The 15250-nt window shown below is 39.2% G+C and overlaps 1 protein-coding gene across 1 annotated transcript in view; it reads left to right on the top strand.

The window, feature by feature from the left end:
• The first annotated feature begins 827 nt into the window (after positions 1–827).
• Positions 828–15250, top strand: part of UBXN4 (UBX domain protein 4) — a 58345-nt gene continuing 43922 nt past the window's right edge. The window contains exons 1-5 of the mRNA XM_032411234.1: positions 828–1171; positions 8800–8902; positions 12087–12115; positions 12639–12757; positions 13390–13564. Of these exons, the coding sequence (XP_032267125.1) occupies positions 1090–1171; positions 8800–8902; positions 12087–12115; positions 12639–12757; positions 13390–13564 (508 nt within the window). The 5' untranslated portion in view covers positions 828–1089. The remainder of the gene's footprint in view (positions 1172–8799; positions 8903–12086; positions 12116–12638; positions 12758–13389; positions 13565–15250) is intronic.

The following is a 15250-nucleotide window of genomic DNA, read 5'->3' as shown; positions in this document are numbered from 1 at the left end:
TTTAAGTAATCTCTACACACAAGGTGGGGCTGGAACTCAGGACCCTAAGATCAAGAGTCACATGCTCCACCCACTGAGCCGGCCAGGAGCCACGGGATGGTAACCGAGCACAAAAGGCCGTATCTTGATTATAGAACATTCACATATAAAATTGTAAACGAAAGCATTATCTGTCCTCCTCCTTTGGATTACCATGGAGAATGAATGATTATTCTCTGCTTTTAAGTCATTTTAGAAAGCAGCTGTGGCACTAGCAGAGCCAGTGTTCTGAGGTTTTGGAAACGCCTAGGGACTGCTGGAAGCTTGCATTCTACCAACACCTCCCCTCAGGTACACGGGCTGTATGGTATTACAGAGGTTGACGTCGCGGTTTTTACCCTTTCTCTTCAGGGTTGGGCTGCTAAGTTCAGCAGAAGTCGAAGCGCACTTAGTTCCATACAGAGAAACACCTACCCTATCACACAATGGCCACTACTCATAATAAAGAATTACATCGTCCACAATTAGGGTTTCACCCGGGGCGGGGACGACTTCCTCCATACTTAATGTCTCAGGGAGGCGGCGCAGAGCACCTCCTCGACAGTGAGCCCTGCGTCCTCTCCTCCCCTTTACAGATTGGAAAAAGGCTTTCTCATTGCTGCCCCCTTCAGCTGTGCCCCGGAAACCACAGTTACGTTTTCCACATAGGAGAAAAGAAGCCTAAGAAGACTACAATTCCCGTCATGCCTCATGAAGGCGTCGCCGACGCGCCGGAGCGGTTAGTCAGCTTTCCCACTGGCTCTTTCCACTTCCGGAACTGCAGGGTCTGAGGCCTAGAGGCCGCGCGCACACACCAACTTGCCAACGAGACAAGGCACTGGGGCGCGGTGTCAACGGCGACGTGTGGCGTCACGGGACGCAGGGCGCGCCTGGTTCGCGCGCTTGCGCGCGTCCTAGGGGACTGCTGACGGGATTGCGTGCTTGCGCCGAGGCGGGGGGCAGACCAGCTGGGGCTGCGGGGGCCGCGGGGCCAGACGAAGGAGAGGGCGGGGCCAGCTTCGGGACAGCGGCGACAACACTCCGAGCGAGCGCCTGGGCCCGAGGAGAGCGATGTTGTGGTTCCAGGGCGCCATTCCGGCCGCCATCGCGTCGGCCAAGAGGAGCGGCGCGGTGTTCGTGGTATTCGTGGCAGGTGAAGGGGGCGGGGGCCCGAGTTGTGGCCGAACACCCCTCCGGCCTACCTCCAATCCTAGGATCCACCAGCCTTTCCTCCGTGCTCCGACAGGCCCAGGCTGCCGTCCCTGGCTTCTCAGCGCTTCCCCCTTCCGTTTGGGGCATGCCGAGCCTGCCTAGGCCCCCAGCTCCCGCTTCTCCCAGCACCCCGGCGGGAGGCATGGTCCCCGCCTCGCCCCCAAAGCTTGCTGAGCCCCGCTTACAGCTCTGGCGGGGCACGGGGCAGCGTCCGGCAGGCCCTCGCCGCCCACCCCCGCTGAGCCCCCTAAGGAGTTGGCGCACTTAGACCCCAACAGCCCCCTCTCGGGGACCTCAGTAGATCTCTCTGTCCCCTAGGACCCACCTCGGGATGCTTAACGTTCGTGTAGCGTAAGTGTTTAGGTGGGGATAGAGACAGGCCATTCGACAGGGAGTTGGGTTCGTAATTAGTTGTGGACTGTCAGGAAGAAAGCTGTGTCATCGGTAAGCAACAAAGAGAAGCCACCTGATGTTCACGGCTACTGGCGGTCGTTACGTTCCTGAAACGCAAACTTTTGAGCTTTATATAGGTTGGATTTTTTTTTTTTTTTCAATTGTAATAGGGGGAGAGAGTCTAATGTGGAATATTTGCTTTGTTGCAAGTTGTTTTTTGTACCGTTTGTTTAGAAGAAGACGTTCAGTCTTTGGTTCGTTTTGCTGTCTACCTAGTCTAATATCTACAGTTTCGAGAACGTGAGCTAACTCATTTATCCGTGTTACTCTGGTTTATTTTGCTCCGTCTTTTATTACCACCCTATTTTATCACAGAAATCATCTAGATTTATAGTAGATCTAAGCCTCTGTGGTTTTGCTGTTCTCATTACATGAGCCAAATTAGTGTTTGTGACTTCTATTAATTTGAGGTGTATTATTTCAGCAATTTGTGCTTAATAACGGTGTACTCATTCACTTATGACTCTTGGGAGAGTAGATAACAGCTCTATAACTTTATGCACTGCAGTGAAGAAATGCTAAAATATGAGTTTCACTTAACATAAAATTTGAAATTTATAATTGTTTTAAGTTATGCCAAATTTTTAGTTCAGTGTTGTTAATTAGAAAAGCAGTTTGATCCTCTTATGCTGCTTTAGAGTTGTATTTTACATACATAACTGCTATAATCCTGTAAGGAAAAAAAAGTGGGATAAAAAAGGGATTACAAAGGAAAGGAGAATTAAATGATACTTAACTATGCTCATTAAGAGTATATTAATAGTTTTATGACATTTTAAGTTGTTTTTCACATAAAATCTCGGTTGATTCTTTGATAAGTAGAACAGGTATTATTATACCCATTTGTAGATGAGGAAATTTATGTCCACAGTGGTTAAGTGACCTGCACCAGCATCACAAAAAGTATTTCCATCTTGTCTTGACAAATTTTTTTTTTAGCAGCTTCAGATGTGTTTTTTTGTTTTGGTTTTGTTTTGTTTGTTTGTTTCTTAAGAAAAACCAAGAACTGTAGACTTCATGTATTAATGAAATTGGTGTAGAAGTCAGGAAATCTAGGATTATGGTAGTCATTTAAAAAAAAATTATTTATTTTAGGGGGGAAGGGCAGAGGGAGAGGGAGGGAATCCTCAGGTAGACTCCCAGCTGAGTGGGGAGCCCAGTGCTGGGCTTGATCCCAGGACCCTGAGATCCTGATCTGAGCCGAAATCAAGAGTCGGACACTTAACTGATTGAACCATCCAGGCTCCCTGATGGTAGTCATTTTTTAAACAAAAAACACAACTGATGGTGTCTAAATGGTCCTAGAAGATCTTTTTGGGCTAAATAGTTAATTTGAAATAAGAAATTCTAGAATGAACATAGGAAACAGTAGTGGTAGTTATTACTATAGCAAAATAAAGTTAGAGGTCTTTGGGACTGTGTGTGTGTGTGTATACATTCTTCAGTTAACTTTTTACTGATGAGCACATATTATGTTTGTAGAATATCAATGAATGTTTGTTGAATGTTTGTAGGAACACCGTTAGCAATCTGTCAAAGGAGTTTGTCCCTTGACCTGTTCAAAATACTGTTGGCTTTCCTAGAGTTTTTAGGAATCTCCAACACTAGGTAGGATTAGTTTCACTCCAGGAATATGTAGATATTGGGGTCTTGAAACTGCAACACTTACATATTGCTTAGACCTTTGTTCATAGCCAGAACTTACGATTTTCTTAGATGGGATACCTTTACAATAATAAACCAACTCAGTAGAAAATTAAAAAGATATCTTAAAGGCTGGAAGAAGTGGTCTTAAGGGTATACTTTGTTTCATATAACCCCTCATTTGGGAAGCACTTCACGCAAGTTGATTTCATGGATGAATTAAAGAAAATTGTAGAATTAAAACTGGAGAGATTACTACTAGTTCAGAGAAGAACTTAGCAAGTATTTTCAAGGTATTATGTCTTTGTAAATTGAAAGAAATAAAACTGAAGATTTTGATTCTGTTCTTGGGAAGGTAGAATATTCTGACAAGGATCCGGAAGCAAAGGTGTCAGTTCACAGACTAGTGTTGCTAGTGGGCTAAACTTCTCATGACAGACACTATTTACTGCCCTTTTAGGTTCAAAAAGACCACAAAAGCTTTTAGATTTTGACTAGTTGACGTTTTCTGGATTGGAATTCCTGGCTGTACTAAGATCTGCAACTCTTTGTTTCTGAGTTTGTATTGTTCTTTTGTTTGTTTGTTTTTAAGATTTTATTTTTTTAAAAATCTCTACACCCCATGTGAGGCTCGAACTCACAACCCTGAGATCAAGAGTCACATGCTCTACCTACTGAGCTAGCCAGGTGTCCTTGTATTGTTCTTTTTAAGTGTCTTTACTTTGGGTACTGCTGATACTACCAAAGATACAACATTTTCTACTAAAATTTTAGGCTGACCTAACTCCATAGCATAGTTCATATACCGATTAATAAGAAACTAAAGATACTGAAGTCGGCAGTTAATAATCTTACTCCGTAGAGTTAATGTAGGTCACAGTGAGTTAAGTAATTCCATTCAACCTTACGTCTCTGTTAGTCAAGCAGGTGTTGCTGCCACTAGGCTGAGCTATGGACAGACACTGCTAACGGGGATGTGATATTTGGGACCCTCCCCAGATGGTACAACATAGTAAGAAGTACTAACCTCAGAAATAGGAGATCCATACTTCTAGCTACCCACTCGTCATCCCCACTTAGATGCCTCATAGGATTCTCAAGTATAAAAGTATGTTTACTGCCTGAACTTGTGTTTCTCCCCATCAGTGTTGTACATTTAGTAAATGGCACGACTTTTACATTCAGGTGGATAAACCATAGTGTGGGAGTCATCTTTGAATCTCAACTCTTTAGTCTCCTCTTGTCTCGTGTTCCGTGTTGTTTATGACATTCCCAGTCACACAGGCCTTTTCCTACACGTAAAATCCTGCTTAGTGAACTGTTCAGACTCTTGGCCCAGCTCAGCCTTTTCATCCTTTATGTCTTCCCTTAAATGCCACCCCAGAGAAGACTTCCCTGACTGATCTAAAAAGGTCTTGTTATTTTCTTAGATCTGTTCTTTTTTTCACCGTATTTATTACTATAATTATTTATAATTGTTTACTAAACAAGTACATTTCTTGTACCTTTAGATTTTTAAACTCCACGGAGGGCAGGCAGTGTCTCATTTGTTTCACATTTAGCTTATAGTTTTCCTCATTTGCTTCCTCAACATCTGGGAGTCTGCTAATGGGCATTCTTTTTGGTCCTGGTCTGTGGATGCGTTCTACTCCCTATTTACTTTTCCATGGCCAGATTTGTCAAGCTCCTATTCCTGGATCATCTCACATAGAATATACTCAAATATGCAGCATTAGGGGTGCCTGGGTGCCTCAGTCGTTAAGCGTCTGCCTTCGGCTCAGGTCATGATCCCAGGGTCCTGGGATCGAGCCCTGCATCGGGCTCCCTGCTCCGCGGGAAGCCTGCTTCTCCCTCTCCCACTCCCCCTGCTTGTGTTCCCTCTCTCGTTGTGTCTCTGTCAAATAAATAAATAAAATCTTTAAAAAATATGTATATATATGCAGCATTAGTCAATTATTGTAGGTATGCCAAGATACTTACTATACCAGAAATTTAGCTGTTCATTCCACAAAATACTTATTGAGGGCTTGCTATATGCCAGGTACTTACCATATGCCAGCTTGTATTGTAGGCATTTGAGTTATATTAGTAAATAAAGAAAACAGTCCTTGCTTTCATGGAGCCTGCTTTCTAGTTGAGGGAGACAGTAAATATAGTAATAAAACACATGGTTTATTAGAAGATCCTAAGTATTACAGGGGGAAAAAAAGACCAGGAGATTAGGGAACTTTGGGGATGTCTGAAGGCTGTCATTTTGTTTTTTATTTGTATATATTTGTATATATGGGACTTGTGGGACTTGAGCTCATGACCCTGAGATCAAGAGTCGCATGCTCTACTGACTGAGCCAGCTAGCTGCCCCTAAAGGCTGTCATTTTAAAGTAGTGTGTAGTAGGGAAGGCTTTATTGAGAAGGTAATATTTGACCAAGAACTTAAAGGAGTTGAGTGTTAACCATCTAAATATCTGAGGAAAGAACATTCCAGGCAGAGGAAACAACTAGTACAAAGACCTTAAAGTAAGAGTGTTTTTGTATTAGCTGAATAGGAATAAGGTAAAGAGAAATGAGGTCAGAGGTAACTGGAGGTATGAGACCATTTGTAGGGAGTTTGACTTTTAATGTGAGGGAAATTGGGAGCCATTGTAGGATTTTGAGCAGAGGACTGATGTGGTAAGACTCTAATGAAAGTTGCCATGTTAAGAACAGACTGAGAAGCTTTGCCACATCTACTGCAGCCAGCAGTCAGACTGTTGGCGTTCCAGAAAATGTCGACATCACTGTGAAGGGATGCATAGTTATTGTGAAAGGCCCCAGAGGAACCCTGTGAAGGGACTTCAGTCACATCAGTGTAGAACTCCATCTCCTTGGAAGGAGAAAGAAGAGGCTCTGAGTTGACAAATGGTGGGGAAATAGAAAAGAACTGGCTACTATTCCCATTACCTGTAGTCCTGTACAGTATATGATCTGGGGGAGGGGGTGCTCCTGACTGGCTCAGTCGGTAGAGCATGTGATTCTTAACGTGGGGTCGTGAGTTTGAGCCCCATGATGGATGTAGAGATTACTTTTTTTTTAAAGATTTTATTTATTTATTTGACAGAGAGAGACACAGTGAGAGAAGGAACACAAGCAGGGGGAGTGGGAGAGGGAGAAGCAGGCTTCCTGTGGAGCAGGGAGCCCGATGTGGGGCTCAATCCCAGGACCCTGGGATCATGACCTGAGCCGAAGGCAGACGCTTAACAACTGAGCCAACCAGGCTCCCCTGGTATATAGATTACTTTAAAAAAAAAAAGAAAAAAGAACGTGATCAAGGGGGCTACACTGGGCTTCCCTTACAAGATGAGGTCTTTGTATGGTCACTTCCCCATAAATATTGTTATTCAGTAGAATGGTTCTCTTGTTGAAATCTGGAATTTCTTGGTTGAAAAACACATCTGTGGGGTTTGGATGAGGCCAAGTATTGTTTGTTCAGTGTCTCAAGTCCAGAAAGATGAGTTAATTTTGAAGGAAATGACATTGGACTTGTATCAAACTCAGCTGCTTTGATTTAGCAAGCCACAACAGTTAAAAACAAGGATATCAGTAAATTTTTGGACGGTATCTATGTTTCTGAAAAAGGCAGAGTTCAGCAGGCTAATGAATAAGATCTAAGTTGTCCAGCTACAGCAACAGCAAGATGCTAGATGACTTTTCAGGCTTATTTGTGGTATTTTAAAAGATGCAGTAAAAGCTATATTGATTGGCGTGGGGTGGGGAAGCTAGATTGGGAAGGGAGACCAGTTAGGAGGCTATTGTAATCATCTAGGTGACATGTGGTAGATTAAATCAGGGTGGTAGCAGTGAAAGTGGTAAGAAATAGTTACATTCTGGATATATTTTGGAGATAGAGTCAGCTGAAGTCAAGGATAATTAGTTTTTAGCCTAAAAACTGAAAGGATGGAGTTACCTTAAACAGGTAACTGAGATGAGGAAGGCTGAGGGTGGATTAAATAGGGGAAAGGGGCTACACATGAGAAGAAAACAGCTTATGGAAGAATAGATACAGAATTATCTTTTGGTAAACAAAAATGTGACCTGAGAACTTTTTTAATCTTTAAATTGGCAGAGGTTGTTCACTTTTGAGAAAGCACTTAGCTCTGCTAAACATCAGAAGTATTTTTCATTGACTTACTTGGGTAAGTTTCCTTCTGCCCACCAGTAAGTGGTTATGTCAAAGTCTAGACATTACAAGTCTAAAAAGGAAGTAATATCTGATAGATAGAACTTTTAAAACATTTTGTTATTGAAGTATGACATACAGTATATTAAGTGAAATATATTAAGTGAGCAGCTCAGTGAATTTTTATATATTAACACACTCGTGTAACTCTCATCCAGATAAGATATAAATATTTCCAGCACCCCCAGAAGGCTCCTTCATGCTCTTTCCCAGTCAGTAGCACCTCCACCCAGGTAACTGCTATGCTGAATTCTATCACCATAGATAACTTCTGGATCAGCATAACTTTTTTGTTTTTAATAAAGATTTTATTTATTTATTTGACAGAGAGAGCGCACAAGCAGGCAGAGAGGCAGGCAGAGGGAGAGGGAGAAGCAGGCTCTCCGCTGAGCAGGGAGCCTGATGCGGGGCTCGAACCCAGGACCCTGGGATCACAACCTGAGTCGAAGGCAGCTGCTTAACCGACTGAGCCACCCAGGCGCTCCAGCATAACTTTTTTTTTTAGATTTATTTATTTTAGAGAGAGAGCACGTGTGCATGCATGTGAGCAGGGGGAGGGACAGAGGGAAAGGAAGAGAGAAGCAGACTCCTGCTGAGTGTGGAGCCCATCTCAGGTCTCGATCTCAAGACCCTGAGATCATGACCCGAGCCGAAATCAAGAGTGGACATTTAACCACCTGAGCCACCCAGGTGCCCCTGGATCAGCATATCTTTTAAAATTAGCATACCTATAATAAAAGGCAAGTCCAAAACTGCAATCAGAATTGCACCTGCTTCTGTCTACCTTGGAGGAATTCTGGGGAGTGATGCTGTGGTGTGGGAACATTGAGCTCGACAGAAAAGTGCTACATAAAGGAAGAGTATTGTGCATTTATTTTCTAAAATTACATGCACAAAAGCCAAAATAGCTGCTGTACATTTCTACTATGACTTCCAATTATTGTGATACCATTTGCTTCATAATTTGGATGTCTTTTTTTAGAAAATACTTTGTAAAATCGAGATACCTTCATTCTTTTTCATTACATCGTCATTTATTTTTTTTTAGCTGTCTAAGCTGTTTTTCATTACTTTTTATAATGTTAACAGTGTATATAATCATGCTTTTCATTTTATGCGAAAATTTTAGTTTTCAAACTTGGTAGAAAATACCAATTGTAGTATTTGTGGAATTATATTTTATTTGAAATTCCATATTCTAAGGGAAAAGAATCTGCAGATATTGGGCTTATAAGTATCCTTGAAATGTTTTACAGGTGATGATGAGCAGTCTACACAGATGGCTGCAAGTTGGGAAGATGAGAAAGTGACAGAAGCATCTTCAGACAGTTTTGTTGCTATTAAAATCGATACCAAAAGGTTTGCTTATATATGTTAATTTTTTAAAGATTATAACCATTGTCTTTTGTTGAGATTTATGGTGATACTCTTACATTATAAGAATGTTGATTTTTCTCTAGGGCATGTTGGGGACTTAAATTCTGATTGCCATTTTCCAAATACATCATGATATCTTGCTGAAAAACTTTTAAGTTCTGCTGGTCCACCAAGCAGCAATGTGACATGTACCAGGAATTCAAAAGAATGTGATCCTTAGCTTCTAAGAACTTGGAAGTAACTGTAAATTATAAATTATATATTGATTATCTCTGGAAGGTTGACCACTCTTTTGGATCCTATTTTTGGAATGAAGCTGTTTAATTCAGTAGGAGTAAGGACTTTTTTAGGTCCTCACAGTACTTGATATCCACAAGTCTCTTTTATTTGTTAATCCATTCCTTCTCCTCCCCCCTTAAAAATGTTTTTTTATTGTAGAAAATTTCAAACATATACACAAGTAAGTGAAAGTGTAATGAACTCCCATGTACTTGTCAACTACTTTGGTAATTATCAACTTATAGTCAGTCTTGTTTGAGCTATACCCCGACCCATTTCCACTCATCCCATATACTTTTGTGGCAAATCTCAGTCATCATGTCACTTCATCAATGAATGTTTTAGTATGTCTCTAAAAAATATATTTTTTAACATTAATTAACCTAAATTTAATATGTGAAAAACTAAATTTTTAACATAACTGTAATACTTCAAAAACAAATTAATAAAAGTTTCTTAATAGCAAATACCCAGCTACTGTTCATATTTTCAGTTGTCTTATGTCATAGTTGTATTCTTAATTTATTATAATTTGTTTGGTTGAGGATCCATCATGGTCCACACACTGTGATGTGTTGATCTCTCTCAAGTCTCCTTTAGTCTGTAGACCCCCCCCCCTTTTTTTTCTTTGCAGTTAATATTTTGGAGAAACTAGGTCATTCGTTCTTTAGTTTCCTACGGTATGGATTTTGTTGACTGCATCCCTGTTAGTGTTATCTAATATGTTCCTCTGTCCTCTATTTCTTGTAAATTGACAGTTGGATTCAGGTTAGATTTTTTTTTCCATCAAGACTACCTCATAAATAGTGGTAATGTCTTCCATTCTTCCATTAGAAGGCACATAATGACCTGTTGTCTTATCTTTATGATGTTAGCAGCAGGCATCAATGATCAGTCCTAGAAGCATTAATTCATTAGCAACTATAAAATGGCATTTTTGTCCTTTTGATACTGATAATATCAGAATGAGTGGTGGTTGAAAATTACTGTCAAGATTAAAATATTTAGCAATTTACCTGGTAAGTTTGTACGTTTGTTTTTTTTTTTAATTTTATTTATTTAAGTAATGTCTACACCCAACGTGGGGCTCAAACTCATGACCCTGAGATCAAGAGTCACATGCTCTTCTGACTGAGCCATCCAGGTGCCCCAGTTTGAAAATTTTTTACTAAAAATTTTTCAATATTAAAAATGTCATAAAACACATCATAGTGGTTTGCCTCACAGCAGGAGTTATTGAACTATATATTTATTGAGCTATAATCCTTAAAAAAAAAAGAATCTTACCATTTTAATGTATATCCTATCATTTATATTGTCCATTATTTCCAGAAGTACCAGTAATGGCAGGAGGAGTGTAGGAGTATATTGGAAATGGAGAAGAGATGAGAATATCAGAATTCTTGAGGTTGTACACAGACTGATGTATCTAGCAGTTTTTTTTTTATTGAGAAAGAGAGAGGGGGGAGAGGGGGAGGGGCAGAGGGAGAGGGAGAGAGAGAATCTTAAGTAGGCTTCATGCCCAGTGAGGAGCCCACTGCAGGGCTTGATTTCACATCCCTGAGATCATGACCTGAGCCAAAATCAAGAGTTGGACGCTTAACCAACTGAGTCACCCAGGAGCCCTGTATCTAGCATTTTTCAAAACAAATTTTATTTTTTTTTTTTTAAAAACAAATTTCTAAAAGCAGTTGCAGGGATACCTGTGTATAGGATGGTTGCTATTTGTTTCATTATGGACTGCCTGCTAATAGAATCTAATGTGTCTTAACTGATGAAAGTAAATTTTATATATTATATAATAATTATGAAATTATCTAATGTTTTAGTAACATTCTAGTGTGCATTTATTTATAGAGATAGCCTGTGTTGAAAATAGACTGGTAGGAAATACATCAGAAATTTACATTGGTGGGGCGCCTGCCTCCTGGCTCAGTGGGTTAAGGGTCCCACTCTTGATTTCGGCTCAGATCATAATCTCAGGGTCCTGGGATAGAGCCCTGTGTTGGGCTCTGTGCTCAGCAGGGAGTCTACTTGAAGATTCTCTCTCTCCTCTCCTGTTGCCCCTCCCCCCCCCAAATAAATAAATCTTTAAAAAAAGTTTACTTTGGTTAGTTTTGGGAAGGTAGGACTCTTCGTAATTTTTTTCTTTATACTTTCCCATTCTATTTTCAGATGTTTTTATGATCATGGTTTATATTCAGAAAATGAAACAAATTTCTAATTCTTGGAAATATTAATTTGATTCTTGGTATTATTGACCCACAGTGATTAGTATCTCTTACTTGTATCATAATGTAAAGTCCCACCTATCCCTGTCCCTAACCACCCAGTTCCCTTCTCTGCAGTAACCAAATCTATTTTCTTCCCCTTTCTTACATTCTCGTTTATTTTCCTCCCCTTTTTTTACAAAAGTGGTAGCATTTTGATACACTTTTTTGTATCTTTTTAATGATTGCTTAGTTTTTACTGGTGGATATTTAGGTTGTTTTGAATCATTTCTTATTACAAAGTACTGTATTATCATTTGCACAAGTAAGTTATAAGCATTAATAGCCTCTTGTTACAAGTTAAGATATTGTATTGAGGTATACTTGCTGCTGAGGAAGCAACATGGCAGATACCTGCTTGATTTTTAGTCCCCAGATCCAGCCACCAGTTTGTGGGTTGCAAGAGCAAGTAGCTCTTTAATCCGAAAATTATAAAACAAACCAGAAAAGGTCTGTAAAATAAGAATTGCACTTTTCTCCTCCCACCTGATGACTGTGAAAGGAACTAGTACTTTCAGAAAAATCATTTTAATTGGTTCAGTAAATTTTTATAAAAACAACTGAGTATTTGGAAAACGCATGCATCTAGTGATTTTCTGTTTGATTTTGTTTTACAGTGAAGCCTGCCTACAATTTTCACAAATCTGTATCCTTTCAATAAAGAATTGGTTTGATATATATTTTGCTTGAGGATTTGCCTTTCTTTTAGTTAATTCATGACATTTTGAAATTATTCATTTTTATTTAGGAACTCTTGCATTCTTGTTTATTGAAAATTTATGTTGCTAAGTGTCCTTTGAGATAATACATTGTAACAAAGGGGATCATAGAGAGTTTTTTTATTGTCAAGATCTGGAAAGCAGTATGGAGCAGTTTGGTTGGAATGTTAGAAGAAGCTGTTAAGGGGCAAGATAGATGTAAAAGTGACAATAGAGGGGAATGTAGTGGATGTTCTCCACTCAGTTATACAATACAAATAAAACATAAATCAGTTTATCTATCACATGCATGATAAGCATAATGATAAGGTAGTTGAAATTATTTGGTAAACATGTTAGCGGATAACATTGTGAAATTCACAAAGATTTGTTTTGCTTTTTTATCAGTAATATTTCATAAAATTATCCCCTTGTTTTTCATGAATCGTTAGACTTAATTAAATTGTACAGATCCCGTAGTGTGTGTTCCATCCAGTTTCTTTATTGGAGACAGTGGAATTCCCTTGGAAGTAATAGCAGGAAGTGTTTCTGCAGATGAACTTGTTACCAGAATTCACAAAGTCCGGCAGGTGAGAAGGAACAGAATTTCTTTATTATAAACATGGGAAAATGGTATGTCAGAAACTTGACATTGGAATATTTTTGGAGCTGCTCTGTATAATCAGGAACCTGCCATGCCATTAAACTTTTAAAAGGTAGTAAATACTATTTTCCTGGATTGGTTTTGAAAATAGCATTGTGAAGTTGTAAGTACCTGAACCTAATGAGTGACTTCTTACTCTCCCTTCTTTCCTCCCTCACCTAACTACTAATACACATCACTATTCCTTTGTTGCAAGAGAGAGGTTGCACATTAAGTTCCCAAACTGTATTGCTTGACACATTTTAAGGAATTTAGTCAATTTCTCATTAGTGTCCTCTTTGGGCAAATGGCTAAGATAGCTTCAAACTTTTTTCCTAGAATTCTAATTTGAAGGAAAATCATTGTGCTTTGAAAATCTTTTTATGTTCTTGTCACATTATAGTTGAATTCCATAGTGTGATTATACCATGTGTAGGATTACACAGTTTAGATTCATGTACTTAGAAGGTTTAGTACTTTTCCCTCCTGTAGAGACAATTGACTTATATTTTGGCCTCATCTGCCAGGTAGGTTTAGATTCTTACCTGTTCATTAAATTCCAGTGTGTTTTCTCCCTAGATGCACTCATTAAAAGGTGAAACATCGGTGGCAAATGGCAGCCAGTCAGAAAGTTCAGTCTCTACTCCACCCACCTCATGTGAACCTAACAACACTTCTGAAAACTCTCAGTCCAGAAATGTGGAGCTTTGTGAGACACCACCCACTTCTGATAGAAAGTCAGATTCTGCAACAGGTAATTTTTAGTGTACCCTTTTGGGTATAGGTAGAAGTACTCCATCACTTTGTTTTAAAGGCCAGGGATTAATATCCTTAAAAATAGCATGTTTCTCAAACTCTGTCATACTCATTTAACTTAAAATTTAAAGGTTGTCTTAAATACAGGTGTTGGTCATACAGTGGCAGAAGAGAATAAAGTCAGTGAATATGCTTTTCAAATCCAAATAGGCAACAGTCCAGAATAGTTGATTTGTAATTTCTTTTACTGTGCTGTAGTTCAGGGACTGTCATTATGACAGTTAACAATTTTATAAATATCTTTCCAGCCAGAGGATCTTGAAAGGTCCAAATGAACTAATGTATTTGGAATTGTTTTTATAACCTATAAGATACCATACACATTTAAAAAATAGTATTTGCATTTTTAGAAATTAGAATTAAAAGATAAAATTGTGGAAATAAAAGATGTGACTGCAGAGGGGTTGATAGAAAAGGCAAAAGAGAAAATTTATACTATATATTAGGGATTGTGTTCAGAGTTGCTTGGTGTAATATATCTTTGTATTGGGCAACATAGAGTTAGATAAATCAAGAAGTTAGTAGATTAGTATCCTAAAAGATAATCCTACTCTAGCATCCCAGATAGATAATTATCAAACCTCTATTTACTGACAGGAAGCTCATTACCTTGCAAGAAAGCCTACTGTCAAAGTCCTAGTTTTTAGAAAAATTCTTCTTTATATTGAGATGAAATTTGATGCCCTGTAATTTCTCATTAACTTTAGTGCAACTTAAGAAGTTACACATAACAGGTTTTGAATATTTGAAGAATAGCTGCCATGTCCCCTCTCAGTAGTCTCATTTTGAGGTTTACATCTGCAGATCATTCAAATTCTGGATGCATACAGAACGAGGGGATGCTATAGTGAATGTAGCCCATTTAACTGTACAGCAGGATACTTAATCTTTTACGTTTATCTGGATATTTATCATTGCCAAATTCTTCATTCCCTTTCGAGTATGTTTTCCTCTGGTATCATTTTCTTTCAGCCTGAAAATTTTCCCTTAGCATTTCTTTTCTTTCTTTCTTTTTTTTTAAGATTTATTTATGTATTTGAGAGAGAGAGGGCATGCGCAAGGGGAGTGGGGGGGAGAATTTTCAAGCAGACTCCCTGCTGAGCAAGGAGCCCAGTGCAGGGCTGTATCTCATGACCCATGAGAATATGACCTGAGGTGAAACCAAGAGTTGGACATGTAACTGACTTAGCCACCCAGGTGCCCCTTGCTTAGCATTTCTGATTATACAGGTCTTTTGGTAAAATACTTCTCTTTGTCTCTGAAAAATGATTTTATCTTCATTCTAGAGGGGTATTTTTACCGGATACAAAATTTGGGGTTTACAGTTATTTTTTTCAACCCTTTAAGGATCTTCTGGTCTCCATAGTTTTCTGATGAGAACTTTCTGTTGGTAGCAGTGTTTCCCCATATATGGAATATATTGCTTTTCTCTCTGCTTTCAGGATTTTCTCTTTCTTTGGTTTTCAGCAGTTTGACCATATTATGCCTAGATGGGCTTTTCTTTGTGTTTATTCCGCTTGGGGTTTGCTGAGCTTCTTAAATCTGAAAATGTATGACTTTTACTAAATTTGGGGAATTTGGAGCCATTATTTATTTAACTATTTTTCTCTTAGCTTGCTAGAAA

This window comes from Phoca vitulina, unplaced genomic scaffold, assembly GCF_004348235.1.
Source record: "Phoca vitulina isolate PV1807 unplaced genomic scaffold, GSC_HSeal_1.0 scaffold1, whole genome shotgun sequence".
Classification (NCBI taxonomy): domain Eukaryota; kingdom Metazoa; phylum Chordata; class Mammalia; order Carnivora; family Phocidae; genus Phoca; species Phoca vitulina.
The sequence above is the reverse complement of the archived record's forward strand: the minus strand, read 5'-3'. Positions and strand labels throughout refer to the sequence as shown.